The 14,051-nt window shown below is 46.3% G+C and overlaps 1 protein-coding gene across 1 annotated transcript in view; it reads right to left on the bottom strand.

Moving 5' to 3' along the window:
* LOC126458370 (guanine nucleotide-binding protein subunit beta-2-like 1) overlaps positions 1-13,947 on the bottom strand; it is a 102,035-nt gene extending 88,088 nt beyond the window's left edge. The window contains exons 1-2 of the mRNA XM_050095344.1: positions 13,730-13,947; positions 13,036-13,244 (exon numbers count right to left, since the gene is read on the bottom strand). Coding sequence (XP_049951301.1) covers positions 13,036-13,244; positions 13,730-13,838 — 318 coding nt within the window. The 5' untranslated portion in view covers positions 13,839-13,947. The remainder of the gene's footprint in view (positions 1-13,035; positions 13,245-13,729) is intronic.
* Between the last annotated feature and the right edge of the window lie 104 nt (positions 13,948-14,051).

Raw genomic sequence — 14,051 nt, 5'->3', positions numbered from 1 at the left:
CGTGCAAAACGACAACCGTGTACGCTCAGCCTGCTCTTCAATGGCGCAGAATTCGGCGCTGTAGCCTGCTGTCGCGGAACTACAAGCGAAGTACTCTGCCAGATGTTTGGCGATGGCGATTGAGTGCATACAAAGTCTACCCGAAGAGAAAGGCAAGGGAAAGACGCATGAGGCCGAAAGCCACAAAATGCGCCAAACCCGCAACCACACCTGAGATGGGGAGGCGCGAGAACCTCTGGTGGCAACATATCATTCCCAACAGTCCTGTTTGCTCCGCCGGATTAACTGCTGAGCCTGGGCCCGCGGCCATTTAAAGGCAACCAGTTTCTCTAGGGAAGGATGATGCCGGTGTCGCAGGGCTCGCTGGCAGTCCCGGAGAGCTTCTGCAATCTCTAGTGTCCACCAAGGGACTGACTTACACCTTAGGGTACTTTAAGAACAGGGGACAGTTGCCTCGGCAGCAGAAACAATGGCCATAATGACCTCGTCCACTGCCAAATCAATGTCACCAGAAAGCGGAGTGATGGCCACAGTAGCTGAGATGTAGGCTGCCCAATCAGCTCCACGAAGAGACCATTGTGGCAGCTGGTCAGGGGGTTGGCATTGAAGAAGGGAAACCAGGATAGGAAAGTGGTCGCTACCACGGAGGTTGTCATGGACCCTCCAACTGCAGTATGGAAGAAGAGCTGGGCTACTAAGAGAGGTGAATGGCCGAGTATGTGCCATGAGTCAAGCTAAAATATGTGGGAGCACCAGTGTTAAGGAGGCAAATGTCCTGCTGTGCCAAGAGAGCATCAACGTTCCTACCCTGGCCCGAGATCTGGGCCCCACCCCATAAAGGGTGGTGGGCATTAAAGTCCCCCAAAAGGAGGAATGGCGGGGAGGGAGAGGAGGGGGGGGGGGGCTGGGCGAACAAGGCAGCTAGTTCAGCAAGAGGGACAACCTCATCCAGGGGAAGGTAGAGGGAACAGATGGTAAGCTCCATTCCTGCCCAGATTCTAACAGCCACAGCCTCGAGAGTCAAGTGAAGTGGCACTGGGGCACTAGGAACAGTGGCAAGAACATAAAAACAGACACCGCCAGACACCCTGTCATATTCTACGCAGTTCTTATAGCAACCCCGGTAGCCACAGAGGGAGGGGGCCCGCCGAACAGGAAACCAGGTTTCCTGTAGGGCCAGACAAGTGGCAGGGAAGCGGCACAAAAGCTGTTTCAACTCGGCAAGGTGGTGGTAAAAAACCACGACAGTTCAATTGAAGGATAATGCTATCTGACTGAAGACATGAAACAACCTGGGGGGGACAGGACACAGCTTAGAAGCGCTTGCCGCCACCAATTGCGAAGTAGCCTGATCAACTTCCATAGGAGCTCCAGGTCGAGCAACATCTAGCTCCTGAGTGGACACTAGATGCTCCACATCATCTTCAGGTGCAGTGGTGAACTCTTTGTCTGTCTCTATGTCCATCTCCTCTTGCTTTTTCTTCTTTTTGGTAGGGTCCCATTTGTCCTTTGGTTTATCAGGCTGGGTGGGCTTTTCCGATCCAATCTCATGGACCGAGGAAGACCTGGAAGCTCTACGGCCCTCAGGTGGTGGCTTTTTCAGCCACTGGCTGACATCTGGAGGAGCAGCAACCGTGGAAGGGAAGGTACCAAGCGATCCCTTCCGCGCAAGGGGAGCCAGAGGTGGCGGGCACTTTACCGGCTCAGAGGTGGGGATGAAGTCCCCAAACAAGGAGGGGTTGTTACTCCCGATGCTGAAAATGGGGGAGCAACGAAAGAGGTGGTTCTTTTTTTGTTTTAGGGCGTAAAACTGCTATTGTCATTAGCGCCCGGTCTGTGACTTATGAAAAGGTAAAAAACGAAAATGGAAACCAGCAGAAATGGGAACGAAACTCAAAAAGTGTGTGTGTGTGTGTGTGTGTGTGTGTGTGTGTGTGTGTGTGTGTGTGTGTTGGGGTTTACGGGCGCTCAACATTGAGGTCATCAGCGCCCACTAAAAAAAAAAAAAAAAAAAAAAAAAAAAATTGGAACTACTAAAAGCAGATGGAAAGCTCAAAAAACCACTACAGAAAGGGGTTGGTTGTCCCCAAAAAGAGCTGACATCTCACTGGCACTAATAAACTCGAGAACGCGATCAGTTGAGCGTGTGTCATCTGCTAAAATGGACGATATTTCGGGTGACAGCTGTAGACGGGCGCGTAACGGAGAAAATAAGGACACTCACGTAAAAGGTGTCTTACCGTCCACAGCTGAGAGCAGTGGGGACAAAGTGTGGGAGGATCACCACTCAAAAGATGTCGATGGCTAAAAAGACAGTGCCCTATCCGGAGTCTAGTTAAAATTACCTCCTCCCGACGACGCGTTCGGGAGGAAGAGGTCCAAGCACAGGGAAGAGCTTTCACGTCCCGCAATTTATTATGAGGAAGTGTCGACCAATGTGCGTGCCATAAAAGAACAACACGACGACATAAAAAACTCCGTAGATCGGCGAAGGGAATCGTGTGAATAGCTGGCCGAAGAAGAGAGACTGCAGCCTTGGCCGTTATATCGACCGCCTCATTTCCATAGATACCAACGTGTCCTGGGATCCAGAGGAACGTCACCGAGACGCCCCCAAGTGGAGCAAGTGGAGGCAGTCCTGAATCCGATGGACCAGAGGGTGGACAGGGTAGAGAGCTTGGAGACTGAGGAGAGAGCTGGGAGAATCTGAACAGATAACATACTGTATCCGCTGATGGCGACGAATGTATTGGTCAGCCTGGAGAACAGCGTAAAGCTCCGCAATATAAACCGAACACTGGTCAGGAAGCCGAAATCGATAGGGGGGATCACCAACAATATAGGCAATCCCTACACCAAACGATGTTTTTGAGCCATCAGTGTAAATAAATGTGGCTTCCTTCATTTGTGCACATAGAGCAGAAAATGCCTGACGATAAACAAGTGAAGGGGTACCATCCTTGGGAAACTGACAAAGGTCACGGAGCAGGCAGGTCCGGGGACGGAGCCAAGGCGGTGCTGTACCTCAAGTTGTCAAGGAAGTTTTAGGAAAACGGAAGGAAAGAGAATGGAGCAGTTGAAGGAAGCGGACTCCCAGTGGTAGCAGGGAGGAAGGGCGGCCTGCATACCCTAAATGCAAGGAGGCGTCGAAAAAAATGTCATGGGCCGGATTAGCAGGCATGTAAGACAGATGGCTAGCATAACGACTCAGAAGGACAGCTCGCCGATTGGACAGCGGAGGTTCAGGAGTCTCAGCATAAAGGCTTTCCACAGGGCTGGTGTAAAAAGCTCCAGACACTACACGTAATCCACGGTGGTGGAAAGAGTCGAGACACCAAAGAATAGACGGCCAAGCAGAGGAGTAAACTATGCTTCCATAGTCCAATTTCGAGTGCACTAAGGCGCGATAGAGGCGGAGAAGGACCACTCGGTCCACTCCCCAGGAGGTACCATTCAGGACACTGAGGGCGTTGAGGGATCGCAGACAGCGAGCCGAAAGATAGGAAACGTGGGAGGACCAGCAGTTTTCTGTCAAACTTAAGACCCAAGAATTTAGCGACGTCCGAAAACGGGAAGTTGACAGGTCCTAGATGTAAGGAAGGTGGAAGAAACTCCGTACGACGCCAAAAATTAACACAAACGGTCTTACTGGGAGAAAAGCGGAAGCCGGTTTCGATGCTCCAAGAGTGGAGGCGATCGAGACATCCTTGAAGACGTCGTTCAAGAAGGCTGGTCCGTTGAGAGCTGTAGTAGATCGCAAAATCGTCCACAAAGAGGGAGCCCGAGACATTAGGAAGGAGACAATCCATAATTGGATTCATGGCAATGGCAAACAGTACAACACTTAGCACAGAGCCCTGGGGTACCCAGTTTTCTTGGGAGAAAGTACGGGAGAGAGTGGTGTTCACCCGCACTCTGAAAGTGTGCTCTGCCAGAAATTGGCGAAGAAAAAGGGACAACTGACCGCGAAAGCCCCAAGACAACAGTGTGGGGAGGATGCCTGACCTTCAACAGGTATCGTATGCTCTCTCCAGATCAAAAAATATTGCTACTGTTTGGCGTTTCCGGAGAAAATTGTTCATGATACAAGTGGAGAGAGCAACAAGATGGTCAACTGCAGAATGATGCTTTCGGAATCCACATTGGGCAGGTGTTAAAAGACTGCGGGACTCCAGCCACCAAGCTAAATGGCAATTCACTATACACTCCAAAACCTTACATACACTACTCGTGAGAGAAATGGGGCGACAGCTAGAGGGGAGATGTTTGTCCTTTCCAGGTTTCAGAACAGGAACGACGATAGCTTCCCGCCATCGTCTGGGAAAAGTACTGTCGGTCCAAATTCGATTATAAAGGCGGAGGAGGTAACGCAGACTATGGTATGATAAATGGAGCAACATTTGGATGTGGATAGGATCCGGTCCTGGGGCGGAGGAGCGAGAAGAAGAGAGTGCATGTTGGATTTCCCGCATGGAGAAAACAGTATTGTAGCTTTCGCGATTTTTAGAGGAGAAAGCAAGAGGTTGCATTTCCGCAGTGCGTTTCTTCGGGAGAAACGCTGGCGGGTAATTTGAAGAGCTCGAAATCTCAGCAAAGTGTTGACCCAATGAGTTAGAAATTTCGACGGGGTCCACTAATGTATCATGTGCAGCAGTGAGCTCAGAGACCAGGGAGAAACTAGGCGCGCCTGATAACCGTCGAATCCGACTCCAAACTTCCGAGGAGGAAGCGAAGGTGTTAAATGAGCTAGTAAAGAATTTCCAGCTTTCCTTCTTGGTATAGGGGATGACGCGACGGCATCGCGCTCGGAACTGTTTACAGCGGATACAGTTGGCCAAAGTAGGATGGTGGTGGAAAACGTGAAGAGCACGTCGCCGCTCACGTATTGCGTCATGGTATGCCGCATTCCGCCAAGGAACTGGGGGGCGCTCAGGCAATTTGGAGGTGCGAGGTATTAAACGTTCCGCAGGTGAAAGAATAACGTCTGTAATATGAGTGACCTCATCGTCGACGCTAGGAAAGTGACGGTCATCGAATGTCGCTAGGGACGAAAAAAGTGTCCAATTGGCTTCGCCAAACTTCCAGCGTCTCGGGCGCATATATGGCAGTTGTGGCTGCAATCTAAGACACATGGAAAATGGTCACTCAGCAAGGGCGAACCATTCGAAGCGCCGAGCTAGCAGGACTGAAAGGTCCAAATGAGAGAAATTTGTCGTGGAGGCAGACGAAAATGTAGGGTCCCCAGTGCTGAGGCAAACAAGATCCGCTTGGTGGAAGATGTCTAGCAATAGTGAGCCACACGGACAAGGATGTGGAATTCCCCAACGCGGGTGGAAAGACGGACAGCGACTGCTTGGAAGGAAGTGTTTAAGGGGATTGGGTGATAATGGAGAGTATTATGGAGAAGAATCATGAGTCCTCCATGTGCTGGAGTGCCTTCAACAGAGGGGAGATCAAATCAGACTGACTGAAAATGGGGGAAGACAAAGCGGTCGTGGGGACGCAGCTTTGTTTTCTGAAGACAGAAGATGACCAGCGAGTAGGATCGTAAGAGGATCGACAATTCATCCCGATTGGCTCGAATCCCGCGGATATTCCAATGGATAATGGACATAGGGTGGACAGAAAATGGAAGAATGTGACCAAGGTTGCCGTCAACTCAACGACTGCTAAGAGCTTGCGACCGATGGCATGGTACGGCACTCAGCCGAAGGCAAAAGATCCTGATCTATAGGTTGTTCAGGAGCGGCCGGTTGATCGGCCGCCAGCACTGCGCGACGGCGACACACAAGACGGCCGAGGGCGATTACCGCCAGGTGGTGCTGTAGATGAGACACGCCTTGGCGGAGAAGGAGATGAACTGGGTTTCTTATTAGCCTTCTTGGAAACATGATGTTTAGATGAACGAGGAACAGATGGTTGTGAAGTTGGGGTACGTAAAAAGTCTTCACGAGTATGATCTTTTTTGGAAGTCCGGGTGTCTGACTTTTGGGATCGAGATTTAGCAGAACCTGATGAAGGGTGAACCATAGAGTGGGCAGGCGAAAGTGGGGAGGTTGAACGGGCGATCTTTGCGCTGGCCGCCTCCTTTGTTGGCCGAGGAGAGGCAAGGACAGTGCTGTATTTTCTGTCTGAGGCACAGTGGGCTTTCGACTGGCGAATAATTTTCGAGCAGCAAAGGTCGACACCTTTTCCTTCACTCTGATTTCCTGAATGAGCTTTTCGTCTTTAAAAATGGGGCAATCTCGAGAGGAAGCAGCCAGGTCACCCATAGAGTTGATGCAACGAGGGGATGGAGGTGGACATGCACCCTCATGGGCATCCTTGCCACACGTAACACATTTGGCCAGGTTGGAACAGGACTGGCTGGTGTGATTGAACCGCTGACACCGATAGCAACGCGTAGGGTTTGGGATGTAAGGGCGAACGGAAATTATCTCATAGCCTGCTTTGATTTTCGATGGGAGTTGAACTTTGTCAAATGTCAAGAAGACAGTACGGGTTAACGATGTTCATGTCAGCCCTTTTCATGACCATGAACAGCCGTTACGCCCTGGTCAGACAGGTAGTGTTGAATTTCCTCGACGGATTGTCCGTTGAGGAGCGTGTATAAACGACCCCACGTGATGAATTTAAAGTACAGTGCGGTTCCACCCGGACAGGGAAGGTGTGTAGCAGTGAAGTATGCAGCAATTTTTGTGCCTGGAGGGCACTGACTGTTTCTAACAATAAGGTGCCATTTCGGAATCTGGAACAAGACTTTACAGGACCTGCAATTGCGTCGACACCTTTCTGAATAATGAACGGGTTGACCGTGGAGAAGTGACCTTCGTCAGACCGAGAAACAACAAGGAACTGTGGCAACGATGGAAGAACTGTCTGTGGCTGAGACTCTGTAAACTTACGCTTGTGAGCAGACATAGTGGAAGATGAGGAAACCATTGCGGAAGAACCCCCATGATTACCGGCGTCTCCGGTGGCGCGCTCCTCCCTTGTGAGGGCCCTCTCTGATGGCACTCCCGCCTTAGGTGATTGTTCACATCTCAGGTCACCCCTCCTGAGAAACGGACGGAGGGACCAATCGGCACTTTCGGAAGTTATCAGCTCGGGTAATCACCCCTCCCTGGGCCTGGCCGTTACCAGGGGGTACGTACATGTCCTACCTGTCTACCCGGGGCGAGGAATTTCGCGTTATCCCGTCACCGGCTACGCATGAAAATGCGTGGGTCGGCCTTCAGACACGCACAGGAAGGAAGAAAGAGAAAGGGAAAAATAAAGAAAGGGAAAGGAAAGAAGAGAGGTCTCAAACGCTGCAGGGGAGAAAAGGGTAAAGAGAAGAGGTAAGGAAAAGAGAAGGACAAAGGAAGGATGAAGGCATGCAAGCAGAGAAGGTGAAGAATGTGTTACATTTATGAGCGTCTGTCTCCGGACGTAGGCACAAACCTTATTCCCAGAGGGTGAGAAAGGGAGGGGGGGGGGGGGGGGGCGAAGATTGGGGATAGGGAAGGATGCGTAAAAGGAAGGTATGCAGCCCGGAAAGGAAGGAGGGCCATATTAGCTCGGGGTCCCGTGCTCACCACGCACGTATCCACAAAAGAGTTGTGGACACCCCGGGGGGACGGAAGAGGGTGTTCCCAACTACCACGGCAGCAGGAATAGACGGCCGGGCTGGAGGGCCCACAAACCACAAAAAGCAGCTGAGCTTGGGGGCTCATCGCCAGGGACGGCGACATCGAAGCTGCTGCAGCATATGTCGATGAAATGCACACAGGATGAAGTCTGTCGTACTTGCATTTAGCCTCAGTGTAAGTGAGCCTATCCAAGGTCTTATACTCCAAAATCTTCCATTCTTTTTGATAAACTGTGCAGTATGACGAGCAAGGTGAATGTTTCTGTCCGCAGTTGACACAAACAGGGGGCGGCGAACATGGGACGTTGGGATGGGAGGCACGTCCACAATCCCGACAGGTGAGTTGGCATCGTATCTCTATGACATATGCCCAAACGTCCAGTACTTAAATCAGTGCATGGGAGGAGGGACATAAGGCTTAACATCACATCGATATATCCTCACCTTGACCTTCTCGGGCAGGGTGTCACCCTCGAAAGATAAGATGAAAGCGCCGGCGGCAACCCTACTATCTTTAGGTCCCCTGAAGACACGTTGTACAAAGTGGACACTGCAGCATTCCAGATTTGCACGGAGCTCACCGTCAGACTGCAACAACAGATCACAATGAAAAATAGGTCCCTGAACCATATTGAGGCTCCTATGAGGCGTAATGGAGACTGCACCATCACCAAGCTTCTAGAATGAAATTTTCGCTCTACAGTGGAGTGTGCGCTGATATGAAACTTCCTGGCAGATTAAAACACAGTTTTAATCTGCCAGGAAATTACCGAGCTTGTCACAAGCAAGCAATGCCCGTGACTGCTGGGGATGCTGTCTGTATGAGGACTGCTCCAGACCTCAATTTAGACATGTCCTCAGGTTCTCCAAACTTGTTCTCTAAATTTTCCACAAAAAAACTAAGGCTTTGTGGTCAGAAATGAGTCCCCATCTGTTCGGCTGCAAACCAGAAATCGAGGAGAATACGTCTCACCAGGTAATTTAGATTGTCATTCCTCCCCTGGTCTGGGCAGGGAAGGGAAGGGAACGATTGGGGGTCATACGTTAAAGCACTGAACTTTCCTTTCTTAGAGACTTGTGCTTGCACACTATTCGTATTTCTTTTCATTGTGGTCCCACGAGCAGCCAGGGAAAGGAATGTCCACACAGACAGAGCCCCGCTTGCCTGGGTGAGACTAATACAACCAGGAAGCGGCAGGTTCCCCAAAGGTCGCCCGCTAGCAACTGTTCAACCTCAACAGCCATGCGTCTCCTCAGCGCGCAGCACACCTCGAGATTGAGGGTTTTTCATAAAGGTTTCTACCATCCTCGCGATCCAGGCAGTTAAGCCACGATCCCCGGGCTCTGTACCGTACAACGTTCCACTGTCACGCCTTATGGTGGTCTTTGAAACACGCTCAGAGCTTATGGTATTGAGGACTGGTGGTAGTTCCCAGTCCCCAGCTCAGGGACCCCGGGTTCGTCAAGCCCATACCCAGCAACTAAATGCAGAGCCCCCTGAGGGTCCCAGAACGTTGACGCCAGAGAAATTCCGCCAGGTAGTTATTCAGCATAGCACACAGAGTTCTGAAATGCCTTTAATTTTTTTCTTTAGCTTTTGGCCAGACTGACTCCACGTGATTTGTGGTTGCGCTTGTAAAGGGATTGACAAAATAAAGCGAATGATTAACAGTCAGATGATTGTAGCCCAAGTTACCTATGGTATTGTAAGCTTGCCACAAATCAGAAACTACTGTGGTTCCAGGCAAAACATACTGTTGCAAAATTGGCAGCAAATGGGTGCATCACGTCGTGGCACAGCAACCATAAAGCTTTGCTTTGCCTCAACATCATAACCACCATTGCTCCCGCACCGTATGACCTCAATGGTCCTTTCTCCTCATGAAGCAGCTCTCATCTATTTCAACAGGGCCGCCCAAAACTATTGGCTCAATTAAGAAATATTGATGGCAGATATCCCTACAAAATTGGCTCCGCTCGACCACAGTGTGCTCACTGTCAATTTTGAGCTCCCTCATTAAAAACTTTTGTTTATTGAGTTCGAAAGCCCACATGTAAGACAGTTGCAAAATTTTAGAAATGTCTAAATGACTGCCAGCAAAAAACGACATTTTCCTGATTGAACATTTCTTTCTACAGTCCCTGCCAACAGAGCAGCGCCAAATTTCGCCATATTTCCCTGTAGCTTTCTCCAGCTTCATCTCTCTCTTTTTTGCAACCATATGAAAAAAATACTTTTTTGGTATTCCGTGCATATATGTGCTTATATCTTCAGAAATATGCATTTCCTTCAAATGCAGTTACTTTTCTCGCGATCAGCGCATGTATCCCCTAAACTGCGTAAGTACGCATTTTTGTTACACCAAGATACCTCCCATTTCTAAAGAAAACTACTGTAATTCATTCAGATATTATTGATGTTGCAAGTACACTGACTGCTGTGAATAACAAATTCCTGCATATTGTTAACTTCTTGTTCTTTCATTTGTCATATCTGCCTTCCCTAGAGCTATTGAAAGTTTTATTTATCCATACAACTGAAGTTAGAATATGACTTAAGACCATTAGCAAAGAGAGTTGTACAATCTGTCCATTTGATCATTACAAATGTAATAACTGAAATAAGTAGACAAAAATGAGGCAGGTGAGCAATATGGAAAGCCACTCACATCCTGATAATCAGTCTTCTCTGAGGTTTTAATAATGAATTTGCTGATATCCCCTCCCCCTTTCCTTCCACAACACAGATTTACTGCACAAGAACCATTGCAATGACATTTTAACAACTCTTTGGAAAATATTTGTCCTGACTGTAGACATATGAAACTGAAGAGCAGACAGTCAATCCAGAGAAGAGAGAAAGTTTTTGAAATGTGGTGTTGCCAAAGAATACTGATTGGTAGATCATTAAACTACTAAAAAGGCACCGAATCTAATTAAGGGGAAAAATTTGCAGTACAGCATGACAAGGTAGGGGCAGTTGATAGGACGCATCCTGAAACAGCAATGATTAATCAATTATGCAATGGAGGTAAGTATTATAGAGAAAAGCCTAACTTTAATACATTAAGCAGATATAAGAGGATGTTACACACATATCAGGCTTACGAAGAACAGACTTATGCAGAGATGTCTTCAGACTGAAGATCATTGTGAAACAATAAATTGCAGCTGAATATTTCACTTCCTGAACAGATATTTAATAATAAATCACTGCAAAGGTGAAAGAGTAATTATAAGATTCAATTTATCAGTATAAATTTTGAATGTGCACAAGAAATTGTACAGACACATTAACGATAAGCTGCAGCCATCAGATCGCTGTTAGTGGCCTATTAGGTTGAATGAAACTACTTGAAAGTGGTCCATTGTCAACCAAGAATACCTGAATTAAGTCTAGAACAAAGAGTGATGCAAGTGGATTCCTTTAACAAAGCCTTTGTTCTGGCACATTAAGTTACATACAAACCATATTAAACTAACATATTCCAAAATATTACTGTGAGACAAAGACATATGTGAACAGAAAATCAGTTTAAAGGCCAATGGGAGTCCAACATCTTGATCACATTTATCCACAGGCATCTGTTCACCTAAGGAATATATTAATAATAGAACCTTGAGGCAGCTACGTCTCAACACCCCCCCCCCCCCCCCTTTTTCTTAACACCAAAAGAAATTATGTGCATGAGGGACACACATGCGTTTTTGTTTTGTTGGACTGACAGCACTGTGCTGTCGGCAGGAATGCCTCTGTTGCTTCAGACAATTCCTTTGCCAGTATTGTGGTATTAGTCTTTGTTAACGGTGACAGTTAAAAGTAAAGTAATAACTGTTTCCTTAAATATTATAATGTCCGTGAAAAACATTTTTCCAGTTACAAAAGTTTTGTTGCGTTTCTATTAGACAAATAATCCTAAAAGTGATCTTTTATTTCTGGTGAGTAGAGGCAGGCACATCTAATTGCCTCTTCTTTTAGACATTCTGTTAAGTTAAAAGACCTCGCATTAAAAAAAAAAAAAAGTTATACGGGTAGCGGGCTCCATCTATGTCATGAAAAAGAAGTAATGTAAGGGATGATCCAAATTTTGAAGAGAAACTTGCTATGATGCAGAAGAAGCTGATGAAGAGTAAATGGATGCAGAGTATTTATTTCCCGACCATTCTGATTGTGATCCTTGCTTTTCTCCTGAAAAAGCAACCTCTAGGTCTTTCACTTATGCATCATGAGAAAGGCTGCTTCAGCTGTATGATAAAGATGTATATATGATCCAACTAGTTTCATGACATTAGAGCCACATCTTCAGGGACACATGTTTATTTCAGATCAGTCCAAGTGTTAGCAATTCTACTGATTAACAGTTAGACGGTTCTGAAATAAAAATGTATCCCTGAACATGGTGGTCTATTGCCATAAAACTAGTTGGATCATAAATAAATATTTGTTGTACAGCTGAAGCAGCTTTTTTTCTTTAAGATGCAGTTCTACAACTGTGGCTGCCCACAATACAAAAGTTTCTACTTCCTCTGATGAACAACTGTTGCAGGTGTTCATGTATCCTGCACAGGTGACCAAGCAGATAACGATGTTTCAGTTTCTTTTGTTTACAAAGAGAAAAATTTATTTGATTGGGAATCAAAAGAACCAAATAAAGCTAGACGAATATTTTGTGATAACATAATACAGGATATAAAAATGGATACTGTAAATTTAGGTGATAATCCTAAGATTGAAGATAATTGGTTTTGATGTTTGATGAACTCTTGGAACTAATTGTAAAACAGATGCACATTAAACTGCAACAGTACAGAAACAGGATCAAAGTACATCAGCAAAGTAATTAGGCCTACAAATCTCCTGATCTGTACAAAGAGGAAGTCCAGTCTCTGCCTTTACTAGAACATGAACCCTGCATACAAGTGTGTGAATTGTGATGTACCTGCATGCATGGAACATTCCAGAAAAGTGTTAAGAGAGTAATGGATTAATTAACTAAAATATCTGTGAATTTAAAGCTTACCCCTGACAATTTTTTTTTTTTTTACACATAATTCATGTATTTTTGTAATTTCATTAACAAGTATTCACAAAAGTTTTACATAGTGGAAACCTTACTTGATAGTGGTGATTAGTGAATTGTTGTTCTGTCTGTTCATTGTTCTAATAAGTTAAGTGTAACTCTTTCCAAAAAAGCAACATTTGTTACTGTGTCTGTCAGACACACATTTCCTGTTAGCTAATAAAAAATCATTCTTCCTATGGTGGGTTGATATTGACTAATATTTCAACAGCGAGGTTCCATACAATCTTAACTGCGTGTACATATCAGACATACGCCCAACAATGGGCAATGTTCATCGGAAACTAAGTACGTTGCGTAGTAACAACATTCATTTATAAATACCTTCGTATGGTCCACAAATTGACGAGTGCTTATTCCTTTGGACAAATCCCACAGCCGTAGTGTCTTGTCCCACGAACCAGAAAGAGCGAAGTGTCCATCTGTCGAAATTACAATATCACTTACGAAGTGGCTGTGGCCTTGTAGCCTCTTCTGTGGTACACCAAAATTTGTATCGTCGCGTGTCAACTTCCAGAGAATCAAAGACCTATCTGAAAATGAAGAGATCGAGAACATCAAGTTACCATATGCCTGCATCATATGGTGCATCACACAAGGGCGCAACAAACGCTGAGGTAATTATTATTGTAATACAATACTTCCTACAAAAATAGAACTTAATTTTAAATAGAAGGCACGCATCCTTCTCTTTTGTTACAACGACTGGAGCCACCGAAAACTCAGGACATTACTGAAAGGGTCCCATATGGCTCCTCTCATCATCTTTATCATGCTGATTTTCTAAAAGAGAATTAAATTCACTTTAAACAACACCGTCGCGCTTGTTTGCGGCGCGCATATTAAATGTTTGAAAGAACGAGACAGCTGCAAGTCGGTAATTCCCATAACTGAATCTGATTGTTGCGGAACTACCACACCGCTTCTGTCTACAATAAAATAGGCGACGCCTGTAACAGGGGTGCTCTAAATAGCATATTTAAAGCCAGTAATAAAACGACCTAAAATTTAACATTACCTCTAGATGACGATAAAATCATATCAGGGTATTTTGTATTGGTTGCAACTTGCGTAACCCAGCCATTGTGACCTCTTAGAGTCCCACGAAGCACAAGAGATTCAGTCATTTGCGTTTTCTCTGTACCATTAAAGAAACAACACGCGACACGTACTCTACCACCTTTCAGAATTCCCTCTGCAGTGTGCCGAATAACGTCAGATGCCGCTTGGCGGAGCTAATAGTGGGGGGAACTGGGACATGCAAAGTATACAACCACAGATATTTCACATTCCAATAACAGTTTCATTTTATTAAGGTGTCCATGAATATTGTAGAAATA

The sequence above is a fragment of the Schistocerca serialis genome, chromosome 2 (assembly GCF_023864345.2).
Source record: "Schistocerca serialis cubense isolate TAMUIC-IGC-003099 chromosome 2, iqSchSeri2.2, whole genome shotgun sequence".
Classification (NCBI taxonomy): Eukaryota; Metazoa; Arthropoda; class Insecta; order Orthoptera; family Acrididae; genus Schistocerca; species Schistocerca serialis.
Note: the sequence above shows the minus strand (reverse complement) of the source record. Positions and strands in the feature narration are given on the sequence as shown.